The 14,931-nt window shown below is 39.0% G+C and overlaps 1 protein-coding gene across 1 annotated transcript in view; it reads right to left on the minus strand.

Moving 5' to 3' along the window:
• Positions 1-293: 293 nt before the first annotated feature.
• The window catches only part of SCGN (secretagogin, EF-hand calcium binding protein), a 57,221-nt gene continuing 42,583 nt past the window's right edge, over positions 294-14,931 (minus strand). Inside the window, exons 8-11 of the mRNA XM_069960144.1 lie at positions 12,225-12,270; positions 7,411-7,470; positions 5,052-5,120; positions 294-1,071 (exon numbers count right to left, since the gene is read on the minus strand). Of these exons, the coding sequence (XP_069816245.1) occupies positions 943-1,071; positions 5,052-5,120; positions 7,411-7,470; positions 12,225-12,270 (304 nt within the window). The 3' untranslated portion in view covers positions 294-942. The remainder of the gene's footprint in view (positions 1,072-5,051; positions 5,121-7,410; positions 7,471-12,224; positions 12,271-14,931) is intronic.

Genomic DNA, 14,931 nt, shown 5'->3' on the forward strand with positions numbered 1-14,931 from the left:
ACTTTTTTTTGTAATTGTTTTACTAAAATAACTGTTTACGAGCTGCAGACTACAAAGAACTAAACATTTAAGAATTTCAAGAACGGTTGCTCCCAATGCTTACCCGTCCCTGATTAACAACTTTCCTGTTTATATATGTAGGATGCTGCAAACATAGCTTCTGGACATTTCAAATGTTCTACTGAGAATAGGGCACGGAAAAAAAAAATTATAACCACGTGACATTATAATGGGCAGGCTTATGTTTCCTTTTTGTGAAATGTCAGTTTTGAACAGAAACACAGACCAGTTGGTTGTATTTTGAAAAAAAACATACAAGTTTATTATTCCACAGCAGCACTAAATAACAAACACATGCATTGCTTCCATTTACTGTTCAATCAAGTCTCATACAGCTTTTAACAAAGTTATACAATTTACATTGATGTTACTAAATTACATATTATATTCCACTAGATTGCTATCAGGCTGGGGCTACACTGCAACTTCACATCCACTGAAGAGAAGCTTCCAACATTGCACAACTGTCTCACCATACATATGCTACATGCAACCAATTCTCCAAGATGTAATATAGCCTGCATACTTTGTACACTACCACACAGCGTACAAGTTGCTCTGTAATAAGATGCAATGGAGACATGTTGTACACCATCTACCATTAAGTCCTAGGTGAAAAAGTTGTGCAACTATGTGGCATGGCAGAAATCACTGGGTGTCGTAGGCCTCAAAAGCAATAATAAAGATTTCATTTTTTAATAATAGAAGAAACAAACTTGGATTCATCAAAAGCACTCAATTGTATCAGCACTGTTCATTTTAGCTGTAGATACTCCTAAGTTCCGCAATGACCAGTGTGGCAAGGTTCTGAAGCAGAACATGGTTAATGTTACACCTGCATATTCTTGCAAAAGAGGCACAAGGAGGCAGATTGTGTGAGACTCATGGGCTTACTTTCAGACCAAGACATAGTGCCAGCTCCGACTTTTGGATTTTACCATCCCTATTGACATCACAATGGTTCAGTAGAATGTGACGGAACTTATCGAGATCCAGACCGCTAATACTAGGCTGTTGGTAAAAAATATATAATATTACTACAATAGTCCTGTACAACTGTAAGGACACACAACTCCTCAGTTACTTGTTAACTAGAAAGTAGATAAGCACAACAAATTTTACTTTGCAAGGTCATCTAAGCAATCCCAGGGTGAGGTACTTAAAGTGTCGCTCTCGTTATAACTTTCAAAATCTAAGTCAACAGTAGATGTGATGTAAGGCAAGCTCGCTTTTTTTTTGTGTTATCATGCTGTAAAACAAAGCTAAACTTACCAGGTCCAGTCTCCTGAAGGCAGATTGTTAGACTTGTGCTGGTTGTAAAAAAGAGACTAAACACAGGAATTCTGGCCAGTACAGAGAGCCACAGCTCAATGTGTCCATCAGTCACATGCCTTCTCTCTGTGAGCGCTCAGATGGCCTGGGAAACACAGGACTTCCTGTTTTCTAACAGTTTTTTCTCAAAGAGTCAGAAAACAGGAAGTGCAGTGTTTTCCATGATAACTAAAAAAATTAATGTAAATTGCAAACTTGCTTTATATCACATCTACTGCTGGTTTAGATAGTGACTCTTTATGACAGTGGCTCTTTAAAGGTTGTCTGACAATAAAAAAAATGATATCCAATGTCTAATAAACTAAAATATATTGGCAAATAACTTTTATATTAAATTATATTAAATATTACATTTCTGGGGCCCTCCATGATTTCCTTCTGCTTTTGATGAAAACAATCTGCTCTGTTGTTTTCAGTCCTGTAACAGACTTTGCGTTCCTGTGCACAGGACACTGCAGTCAGTAATTGGTCAAGAAAGTGTGGTGGGAGGGAAATAGAGTTGGTTTAACTACAGTAGAGTGTCTGGATTAAAGGATTAAAGACAACACAGCAGACATTTTGCATCAATACCCTATTTACAAATGTATGTGCATTTATTAGATAACTGAAAATAGATTTAATTGTTGGACAACCCCTTTTAAAGATATATGTTCCTTTTACTGTCAAGTATGCAGGAGCCAAAGCCAAAAGAGGATCCAGAAAGGATGTAAACCATGTAAAGGGCAGGCTGACACTTTTGTTTTGTGTTTGTCTCAAAGCTGCATAACATTTTTTATGTGTGTTAAGCACTACTAAGATCCAATCCAACTTTAGGAAATAATATTCTTCACTAATTAAAGTGACGTGCAAAGGAAATTACACTGCAGTAACTAAATTTGCCATTCATCTTGTCAGCTGAGTAGCTAAAGGGGGATTTGATACAAAAAAAATGCCAGTACTGTATCTCTAAAATTAAATAAACTGTACGATGTATTAAAAATACTGCAAATGTATGATTGAGTTACATAACTATACATAGTTACATAACTATACCTTATGGAAAAAATGTACAATCCATCTGCAAGACTAAACCGAATTCTAAGCAGCTTTGAAAACAACAAAACAATTAAAGGCAGGTGAAAATTTAGTGCCTAAGGCTTTCAATATGCAGTTTACTTCTGTCAAAATTACTATAAAAACGTCTTTTACACGATTTTGTAGTGCTGCTAGTTGCATAACAATAAGGATTTGTGCCAACATCTTTTAGGCTATGTTCCTACACAGTATTTTTGCTCAGTATTTTGATTAGTATTTTTCAACCAAAATTAAGAGTGGACTGAAAACACGGAAAGGCTATGTTCACACACTGTTTAAACTGAGTGGATAAAAATATATATATTTTTTAAAGCAATACAGTTGTGTCAAGTGCTATCTTTTTAACCTTTTTGTGGATTACTGTAACCGGATGGGTTTATTTAAAAAAATTAAAGTGTCTTATTGATGTGATATATATATATATATATATATATATATATATATATATATATATATGCTGGCCTTGTATGGCTGTGTGTAAAAGTCATTGTAGTTGTGTGTGTGTGTGTATGTATACACATTCCCTTGTGTAACTGTCGCGCCTATGTCAACTGTCCAGCCATATACCTTCACAATAGTGTAAACAGTCGAGGGGACAGTTGTTTGTTGCTATTGTCGTATGGCTGAAAGAACCTTGTAGCTGTAATTGTAAAACTGGGTACCCATTGTGCTTGGTAAATATGTACAAGGCCGGGGAAATATCAGATAACTTCCATTCATGGTTATCAGTGGTCTACATGGACATAGAAGCACATCACCCCCACCCAAACTTACTATAAAGGTTGGGGGTATGTAGCTTCTAGTCAGCCTCAGCTGGGACCATGGAAGGAAGGTGCCCAGCACCCTGGTGGTCATCAAGGGAAATGGGGTATATTAGCGCATAATATACAATGGGGCTCCCCATTTCATAGTGGATGAAACAACTTTGCATCTGTACCATCTGTTACTGCAGCTAAGTATGGCTTTCTGTATTAAATATCTTATTTTTCTATAAATCTGTGTGTTTATAGCCTTCTGCGACTATTATCAAAAGCAACCGGTTACAATTACATAAAACATATACGTCACATATTTTCACTCTAAATACCTTCACTAGGAACAAATAAATTGTATGTCTTTCACAAATCCATCTACTTCAGGACCTTCCAGGGCTCCTATTTTGCTCTAGACTGACTAGACTGACTCCTTGGGCTTTCAAATACGTTGTGCAGACAAACCTTTTACAAAACCTGGTGTCTTGTCAGTAGTGAACAGCCGATACAATCCGCTAGGATTTGTAGTATCTATTACCATACAATGTAAATCCCAACCGAGACAGCTTTCTGAAACTGTCAAGGATTCGGATACCCCACTTCCGCCTGATAAAGAGCAACAAACCAAAAGGATTGACAGGCCTATGGGAATAGTTACAAGGGTTCTTGCTAGCAAAGAAGGTTCGGAAGGTGGAGTTGAAAATCTTCAGAAAGGATGAGCCTAAAATGTTTGCAAGGCCAATTATTGAGCCAATTTTGGCTCATGTATCAAGAATGTTCCTATAGGATGAACAGTACTGAACTTTAATTTTGTGGATCTTCTCCATTCCAAAGTTGGAAAACAGGACTATGTCTAAGTGTTTTATGCTGCATTCTAACATGTTTATTACAGATTTTGGACTAAATTTAGGATACTAGTTTTATAGTGAAATCCCCATAGGAGATTTCAGATGGGGAGTGTGCTGTTCTTCCCTTATATATACAGTTTTTCAGCTGTTCATATTGTTGTATGAGTTCGACACTCATTTTTATTGTCTATTCTATGCATTGTTTCCTATGTTGCCATTTGCTGGCCAAAATTTGTATGGGCTTACTCTTGTTCTTTTTAATTAAGCTTTTTCAAAGTGGGCGTGTTTTACAGCCCTGTTTCCTAGTAGAGATGATTGAACCTTGGGATTTTGCAGGTTCGATCGAACTCGAACGTTCTCGAACCTGCAGCATTTGATTCCCGATGCCTTCCCGGTCTGTGGGGAAGAAGGAGTCAGCCTGAGTACTGCCTATTACCTAGGCTGCATCCCTGAAATGCAGGTGGTACTCAGACTGTCTCCTCCTTCCCAACGGACCGGGAAGGCATCGGGAATCAAATGCTGCAGGTTCGAGAACGTTCGAGTTCGATTGAACCTGCAAAATCCCGAGGTTCGATCATCTCTATTTCCTAGTTACCTAATCTGAGGTACCTGTTTTGTCCTTGCTGTGAGACAGGGAGCACAATTGTTCTTGGGCTTGTGAAGGCATCGATGTCTGAACAGCAATATCTCAGCAATATCTCAGCAATCCCTCAGCCACAAAAGCATTAGTAACTACAGTGTTTTATCATCCATTAATGCCGTATCCAAGTTGAATAAACCAAATCCTGATTCACATCATTGTTTACTATATAAGTCTTCTGAAGCTGAGCTGGTGCTGGTTCGGTCTACTCCACATTCTGGATACGAAGGTAGGAAAGTCTCAAATCACTACCAGCCAGTTACACCTTCATTCGCCTCATATGGGGACAAAACATTAGTGGATTACATAAAATATATAAATGTCACATATTTTCACTCTAAATACCTTCACTAGTTCCATCATGTCTTTCACAAATCCATCTACTTCAGGACCTTCCAGGGCTCCTGTTTTGCTCTAGAAGAAAAAAGTAAGAAAAAAGAAAAAATGTTATTCAGACATTAAGGGAAAGAAGATGTGTTTAGCAAGTGTGGTGCTTGAGGAAGGGCTGGTCCTGTGGTAAGAGCAGCAGAAAGGCTCCTAGCACTAACTTGTGATATGTAGTAGGTTTATTTCACATCGTAGCAGTGTTTACTGGCAGTATAAACTGGGTAGATGAAAAAGATTATGAGGAAGATTTATTGAGACTGGCAGACATTAGTCCTTGCCCCTCTGTGTCAGTCTCAGAAATCTACACCAGCTCTGGAGCTGGTGCAGATTTTTGCCATGATTTGTGTATGTTAGCAGTCATGAATGAATGATGGTGTTAATGGTCAGGTCTGGTATGGTGGTGTTATCCTGTCACAGTATGGCAGTATTGGTCAGGTCTGGTGTGGCAGTGTTATCCAGTCACAGTATGGCAGTATTGGTCAGGTCTGGTATGGCGGTGTTATCCAGTCACAGTATGGTGGTATTGGTCAGGTCTGGTATGGCGGTGTTATCCAGTCACAGTATGGTGGTATTGGTCAGGTCTGGTGTGGCAGTGTTATCCAGTCACAGTATGGCAGTATTGGTCAGGTCTGGTATGGCGGTGTTATCCAATCACAGTATGGCGGTATTGGTCAGGTCTGGTATGGCGGTGTTATCCAATCAGTGTGGTGGTATTGGTCAGGTCTGGTGTGGCGGTGTTATCCAGTCACAGTATGGCGGTATTGGTCAGGTCTGGTATGGCGGTGTTATCCAGTCACAGTATGGTGGTATTGGTCAGGTCTGGTGTGGCAGTGTTATCCAGCACAGTATGGCGGTATTGGTCAGGTCTGGTATGGCGGTGTTATCCAGTCACAGTATGGTGGTATTGGTCAGGTTTGGTGAGAATTCCGTCAGACAATATGCAGAAGGTTCTAATCAGTGATTTAATGTGGAAATTTGTTTATGTTTTAAGCAGTTAAAAACCATAAAAAAACGCAATTCAGACAATGTTTCTCCATGTAGAGAGATGCATGTGGCCAAAACCACACTCCTATTTCTACCCCAGTAGTCATGTGCTGTTACTGGAATTATTGGCCATATGCCTATTGGTTACAGCATGAGGGTCTGGCATCTGCTGCATGTGGTGACGTACAGTACATGTGGAAACGCGGCCTAAGACTGATCAGATATTAATATAATGTTTAGAAACTCGAAAATCCTGATGCTAGTTGGTGAGTGAAGATGGGGTGTCTTCAGGGTTAGTGCCTAGGGCAGCAGCAGCAGCTGTTAATACGGCCCTGACGCCTGGCACAAGATTGATAAATCCCCCCACATATGCCAAAACACATCCTGCTCTTATGTGCTGGGAGCTTTTTAGCTGATTAACTTGGGGCCCATTTGATTCTGTCTGTGGATTTAGCAAATGTAACTACAGCTCCTTATTGCTACAGCCCCTAATTCACAGTCCCATTAGAAATATGTATATTTATATTCACCCATAACAAATTTGTAGTAGATTTCATGCTGTGAGTTTTGCAGCAAATCTGCTGCGTTACTCAGTACCATTACAGTCTATGGCACTGTATTATTGCAGCAGATTTTCATTCCGCTGGGAAAATGTAGTGACAGCCAGCTGGAGACTCGAGCAGGAGCGCAATGAGGAAGCCCAGGCAGGTATTTGCTATTTATAATTTTTACCAGTGTGGCTGCTAATTAGTTAAATATGTCTGTCACTATATTCTCTCAGCAGACTGAAAATCCACTGACAGAATGCAGAGCCTTAGACTATAATGGTATTAAGTATCACAGCAGGATTGCTGTGAAACTTGCAGCGTGAAATCCGCTGCAAACTTGTTATGTGTAAACGCACCCTCAAGCAACATTTAGGCCCCTAGACTGGATAAAAGATCTAGTAAGGGGGTTTCACACCGCATTTCGTGTCAGTGTTTCATTAGTTTTTTTGAGCCAAAGCCAGAGGTGGATTCAGCAGGAATAGGAAAAAAGGAAGGGTACAAAGTTCTCCTTCATGTTGGATACACTGTCTTTGGCTTAAATAACTGAATGAAAAATAGGTGCAAAAAGCTGTGTGTGAAACCCCCCAAAAGTGGACAATGTCATTATTTAAAGGGTAAACAAAATACAGAATGCATTGGCAAGAAGGACAGGTTCTTAATGAAACGAGGTAGATCTGTAAAACAATAGGTGGGCCTTTCTTCAGGTTTTTTATCCACAGTACTTTGTACATTGTAGTTTTCTGAACATGTAAGTTTCACATTGGCCGTTGAAAAATAATACCTACTACATCATAGTGTGCAAATATGGTTTCAAAGTCTCTTTTTCTTTCATCTTGACTACTTGCCTAAAAAATAGAAGAGACATTTAAAGGAAGTGTATCAAAAACTATAAACAATGATAGATGAGTTTTAAACATTTTTGGTTTATTGTGGGCAGTTTTTGGCACATGAAAAAAATCTTGAAATATTAAAACTTTCACTCTGCTGTCATTACATAGGAATTAGGGAACGTGGTCTTTAGTTGCCATCGCAGCCAATTGCTTAACAAAGGTGTGCTGTGGCTAGAGGTACAACCTATTAGATTGCTTTATTTTTCCACCCCCCCCCCCCAAAAAAAAAAAGATTGAAATCCATTAAGTTTTAACTTAAACTATGCTTTCTGAGATGACATCCCATCTGAGTGCTCTCCCATGCTCAGCACATGTACTGAGCTTCACTCGACTGTCTTTAGAGCTTGTCTGAGTTGTTCAAAGCCCAAGTGCAGAGAAGTCAGTAAGACTGCTAGGAGAAGCCCAGTTGGAAAGTAAAAGCCTGATGTCAATCAAGCAGCTGGGGGCTGATAAAAACGAGCACAGGGCCACTGCAGCCAAGCTGTGGAATTTACATATCTTTTGCATCCAGTATGAACACTCCCTGAGCTTTTGGAACTTTATTGATACTTCTGTATTGATTTAAAGACTGCTGGAGTGCTTAATCTGTAAAAGCAATGTATGCCTGAAAACGGACATAGAAGCCCTATACAACCATGCATTTAGTTCAAAGGGGTACTCCAGCGTGGGGGCTGTTTTGCGATCTGGACAGGGAGGAGGTGCCTGAGAGAAAAGATGTCCACTCACCTCCCCGGTTCAAGCGGCGGGTCCCGTATGGTGGCGCTCCGTTCCCCGGTTCTCGGCCGCTTCCTAGCCCCCACGCTGGAGTACCCCTTTAACCACCAGAATCCTATGATAAGTCTGCTTCCAAAATGAGAAGGGGTGTGTGCCAGTCCTAATTGTACGTGGATAACAGTGATGACCAGTAGCTGCACAATGTTGCAGGGCTTGGTTTTGCCCACACAAAATGGTCTAATCTGTCATGGAGGTGTTCTATGCAAAACAAAGTAATGGCCTATCCACTGTGTAGTGTGGGTTGTGAACAAATAATCATCAGTGGGGTGTGGGTACCCTGCCAGTAAGTGATTGGCGACCTATACTGTGGATAGGTCATCAAACTTGTTTTACACAGAAAACCCCTAAAAATCATAGAATGATACCAACATGTTATTTAGAACACATTGTTAATTGTACAATATTTCAAAGGCAACAAAAGCTAAATTTCTGTTTTTTATTAATTTCCTCCAGACAGAACTGATAAAAAATAAAAGATGGAAAAATAAACGATTTATGGCTCTTGGAATGCAATGGTAAAAAAATAAGGCTAGTTCTTAGGGAGAATATAGGCTTGGTCATTAAAGGGTTGGCTTAACTAGTCACACACTTTGTTTAAAATGAGGCTGTTATCATAAGGGGAAACTGTATTGGACACTTATTTACTCAGAAGTAGGGAACATGATGGCCATACAACTTAATCCTGCCTGTCCCCATAAAGCATGGATGTACCTGGTTCCCCATAGGAGGATGAGGTCTCACAAAGCCTGCTCCAATCTGGCATTTAGAAGGGTATCAAGATTACATGAACTCATAATCTCATGTACAACACATTAAAGAAATCAGACCTGGCATCAACAATTTCAGCATTAATGTGTATTTTGTATTTTGTCATTCCAAATCATTATATAAGTTAAAGATAAAATATAGAACAATATTTTGATTGCATTATCTCCATGAAATATGCTATACATTACAGATTAATTACAGATAGCGTTTTACTTTAAAGCAAACAACATTTCCACTAAATTCAATCCTGATGAAGGTCACTGGAGTATAAAAAGCTTTAGGTAAGGCTTTAGAAGCACAATGCTTAGCTCATTTAACACAAGTAAACAGTGAATGTAGTAATGTGCTCTGAGGCTTACATGCCAACCTGAAAATCTCTGCAATAAAATACAGAACCCTTTTATCACAACAGATGGGCAGTATCTAGAAAAGTGGATCATGTGACTCCCTAAGGTTACAGTGACCTCAGGTTACAATTGTTTAAACTTCCACATGTCTTACTTGGACTATCTTTACTTCAAGGGAAACTAACAGCAGGTCAGGAAGCCATGATTTTACAAGATGAAAATACCCCTTTAATAACAGCTAACATATTAATGTTTACTGCATTGGTTTCCACCTATGCTTCATTTATTGTACTTGTCTCTACCTGCACTTCACGCGCTGCACTGATATCTACCTGTACATAGAACATTGACAGCAGAAAATGACCACATGGTCCACTAGGTCTGCCTTTACATTTTTTCCCTTTTATTTTTATGTTAGCATAGCATATGTAATGATGCATGATATATATTAAACCTTTAATGACCAGGCCTACTTTCATCACATTTCAAGGCTAATAATCATCATAGTCACCTTGGCAAAGACAGCCCACTCAGCCAGTCACTATTGTCTATCATTTTCTATGCGGCCCCAGCACTTTATTAGATATTAATTGTCCGGAGAACTCCTTTAAAAACAATTTTGGAATATAGTTTATGACTCTTAGGCCTTTCTTACACATTCCGTTATCTACGGAACCGTATTTCTGTATTCAAGTTAGTGCACATTTTTGTCTATTGGGCTATTCACACAATCAGTAGATTAGAAGCACGCAAAACCAATGCTAAATAAAAATGTGTCCTTTTGCGGACTTAGATTTTTTCTACGGATCTTCTCGTAGAAATCAATTGGATCTGCAATTTTTTACAGATTGTAACCTGTTTGGCATCCGTATTTCTGTAAAAAGAATACAGATGAGTTATACTTGACATGTTGAAAGAAATAAAAATCATCAAGTTTAACCTATAACCCTACTTTGCTGATCCAGAGGAAGGCAAAAAAACCTTTATGAGGTTGATGCCAATTGCCCATACAAGGGGGAAAATGTAATCCTAACTTCAAATATGGCAATTGGAATAAATCCCAAGATCAGCTTCCTATCATGGGAAATCTAGTATCTTTAACTTAAATACTAGAATAGAATTCACTAAAATAGAACGCCTAGAACTTATTTAATGAATCAGCCATCACAACATCATGTTGCAACATGTTCCATAGTCTCACTGCTCTTACAGTAAAGAATTCCTATCTGTGATAATGGTGAAACCTTCTTACCTCTAGCTGTAGAAGATGCCCCCTCATGATTACAGGCCTTAGCATAAAAAGATCACTACAAAGATCTCTGTATTGTTTATTCATATATTTGTACATTGTGACCAGATCTCCCCAAATATGTCTTTTTTTCAAACTATATAACACAAGTTTAATAATTTGTCTTGGTACTGTAATCCACTCATTCTCTAAATTATTTTGGTAATTAGGTGTCATTCCTCTGCTATTCTTACTAGACATGTACAGATGTAGCCTGTGTTATCTTGATCACAATGATGTGTTTAACTCAACTTTATAATTGACTTAATATAGCTACCTAACATAACTGTTGCGTCAGGGACAGTCAGAATAGTTTTTAATGTTATTTACTTAAACAGACGTCTCCAGAGAGCTTGAAGTCACTTTTTAAGTATATTTTTATTGAGTATGTGAAGTTCTATCTCCAGCTGCATCATCTGGAGAGCAACATATATCTTAGATTGATGTCCAAATCTGCCGTGAGCGGTGGGTTTGGCCAAATACAGTCTAAGGTGACCTTAAAAGTGCATTTCTTAAATGGGGAGCATATCTCTCATTTAAAAAGTTCCCATTACCATGTTTTTGCACTATGCTTCAGTGTTAAACTTTTACACAGACAATTTACTACCAAATCATGCAGATATCGCCCATTGTAATAGGGCAAGCGATCAGCTTTACAGATGCTCAGAAGGTAATCTGCTGACGGCTGAGTAACGCTGGGTTGCATGAACAATCTAGTGATTGTTTGTGTAGCCCTGGATGAACAATACTGGAACTTACAAGTAGTCTAATACGGCCTTTAGAGATTGCTATTGAACAAAATGAGTGTGTCCTGCCATTGTTTAGCAGATTTTATTGATAAAGTGTACTTTCTACAATTCCTACAATATATGCTGTGCTGTTTAGTTTCTGCAAATGGTGATTCAGCAGACCTGAGGTATCTACATATATCAGAATATGATTTTGCCTATTTCATGTGTCCAAAATATTCTGTCTTTAAAATAACATGTGAACAAAGCTGAGAAACTGACAGCACAGCTATGCATATATCCATGTTGCCAGTTTTCTGTTGCTGAACACAGGAGCAACCCATACTTACCTTCCACGCTGCTCTGTGATCTGGTGTGTCCCTTAAAAGCAATGTTTATCCCTGGCCTGACAGTGAGATACTGTCTGTGCCCTCCCTAAACAGCCTCTTCCCTCAGCACTCTCCAGCTGATGCTGTATATTCAGCAACCTGAAAATACAGCATCGCCCAGAAAGCACAGCTGTCAAAGGCTGTTTGCGGTGGGTGCTGACAGTGTGACAATGTCAGGCCGAGGATAAAGATTTTTTTTTTAGAAACAGGCCGGTTCACAGAGCAGTGTGGGAGGTAAGTATGCAATGCGCCTGTGATTGGCAATGGGGAACTGGCAACAAGGATATATGCATATCAGTGCTGTCATTTTCCCTTTAAAGCAGACATTTAGACTGAACAGACATTTGTTAGATGTTTCTTTCCAAGGGTAAAGGAAAACACAAATGTTAAAGATAGCAGCTTCAGTAATACTTACATCCATTTTAAACTGTAGAAGGAAATTTTCTTGAAGTGCTAATATCCTGAAAAAAAGTATTTTAAATGCATTTTTAAATATTTGAGATAAATTTTGTTACTTTGTTGTAGAGATGAACAATATGTGCTTTTGATGAACTGTACAGCTGTAAACTACACAAATTAAGACAATTGTTGTCTATATGACTTATAGGAGCCAAATACAGTTGAGGGCAATCACTCGCCTTAGAATACTCCTCTGATCATTGAAATGGCCCATGAAGGTATTAGAGAAACCTGTTGTTTTTACATCCTGCATACAGTACATCCCACTTTTCAGCATTTTGGCTGGGAAATAAAAAAGATGATATAGTCATATGAATAAGATATGTTTTCAATAGAGATGTGCGAACCTCAGACATGCTGGAGTCGATCCGAACCCGAACCTTCGGCATTTGATTAGCAGTGGCTGCTGAACTTGGATAAAGCCCTAAGGCTATGTGGAAAACATGGATATAGTCATTGGCTGTATCCATGTTTTCCAGACAACTTTAGAGCTTTATTCAAGTTCAGCAGCGCCAGCTAATCAAATACCGAACGTTTGGGTTTGGATCGTCTCGAACCCGAACCTGGTTCGCTCATCTCTAGTTGTCAACATTCTGCTGCTGAAAATTTGGCAGTACGCATGTGGATTTCTGCATATCCTATTAAGATGCATGGGACGGTCACAGAAATTTCTGCAACAACTCTGCTGCATGTTAATACTGTAAACTTTAAGTTATGTTCACACTACATATATAAAGGCAAAAGTACAGCCACGCTTTGATAATTATAGACGTAAATAATGATCACAATCATTATTTATGTCCGTAAGTATCAAAGTGCGGACTTATTTTTGCCTCAAATCACGTTGTGTGAACATACACTTAATGATCAAAAGAAGAAGAGTGGGCCCTAAATTCCACTGGTGTCCAAAAGTTACCACAGTTTAATACTGCCATTAGATTTATCCTATAGACAGCAAAGAGCACTGCGGGCAATGTCCAACAGCTTACCAATGTTGCCCCAACATCAGTAACATAGGGCAGCTATTGGCCACTGCCCACAACTTTCTCCAGCCCCCCTCTCATCTGCAGAAGTATCAGCACAAATGAGCAGATGGAGGAAGTGGAGCACCAGAGAGCAGAAAAGGTAGGAGAGCAGAAATGGGAGAGCGTGGGACACAATGATGCTAGGCTGCTCTACATCTCAGTGTCTTCCACTGAGATCACAGATTTTGAAAAAGAAAATCAGTTGCAAAATTGCTTAATTTTTCATTATCTAACAACTAAAAAAAAGTTCAGTAGATGAGAATACTCCATTAACAGCATTTAGTGACATACTTTATGGCAAGCCTCATGGTCATAGACATAATTAACTTCTTTAGACTATTCCTATCGAATGTGTGGGACACATTGTAAGCATGCTCTGTGACCTATGCAAAGGCCATTCCACTGAGAGGGGGAGGAGGCTGAGCTGGAATTCTCTTTGCTATGTAGTAGTGTCACCTGTTGTTGTAATGCTGTGCAGATTACTTTACAGTAGCCCTCTACTTAACATCACAGAACAGGAAGTTTTAGGTTAGTTTTAGTCCAAAAATTCTTAAAAAATAAATCTTTAACATAAAAACTTGATTTAAACAAAAGTTCATTTCCTGATGACACATTCCCTTCAACATGTAATTTCACTGCACAGTGCATGCTGTAAAAATTAAATGCTGCAAGATCTGAAACTGGTGATGCAGACATGAATTTCTTTGCTCAATGCAGAAGTTCAAGACAGAAAAGTTAGAAGAGAAGGAAGCTGTAATTGCACTTAATAATGATGTAAAATGTAGTGATGTCTCCCTGGGTTTAAACAAATAGAATTATATAAATGAATTTGACAAATAACTTAATTACACAGCCATGGAAGAATAATATGTGCTGTACTTGTGGCAATGTTATAAAGTTGGCCACTTGTCATATCTACAGTGCAGCGGGCAGCTGGTGAAACATAACGTTCCTGCTACAAATCTACTGCTGAAAACAGCCTGGCATTACAAAAAATCACCTTCATCCTCTGCCATCATATTGTTACTTTCAGTTGCCCTACTTTCAGCCAGAACCCCAGAAGGCTGTCGGAACCACCATCTGTAATGTTATACCAGGAATATTATCTGGATGCCCAGTCACTTCCAGGTCTAAATCTATGCATCTGAGGTCTAGGGTCTGAACTTTGGGGGTTGTCAGAGAAAAACATATTTTCATAAGAGCCCTCAGGTGCTGCCTTAATAAAAAAAAAGCATACACACCTGCGTACTCCCCACTAGGGATGAGTGGACCGAACCGTAACTAACCAGATTCGTTACAAACTTTGCAAAAAGTTCGGTTCGTCACCGAACCGAACTTTGAGAAAGTTCGTAACGAATCTAGTTAAAATAATAATAACAAATAAAATCACAGAATAGACCAGGATACAAGGGATTATTACTCTTATAATCCCTTGTATACTGGTTTTCTGTGAATATCAAGATGTGTGACATCACCCCTATTAGGGTGAGACCTTAAATTAGTCTCCTCAGATATACCTGGGTGCTGCCTAATCAAAAATGTAATGTGACAGCTGTCTGTGAGTATCAACCAAGACGCATGAAAGTAACTTCAGTGTTCAAGCTGATCTACTTTATTAAAGGGGTTGTCCGGCGATAA

The sequence above is a fragment of the Dendropsophus ebraccatus genome, chromosome 2 (genome assembly GCF_027789765.1).
Source record: "Dendropsophus ebraccatus isolate aDenEbr1 chromosome 2, aDenEbr1.pat, whole genome shotgun sequence".
Classification (NCBI taxonomy): Eukaryota; Metazoa; Chordata; class Amphibia; order Anura; family Hylidae; genus Dendropsophus; species Dendropsophus ebraccatus.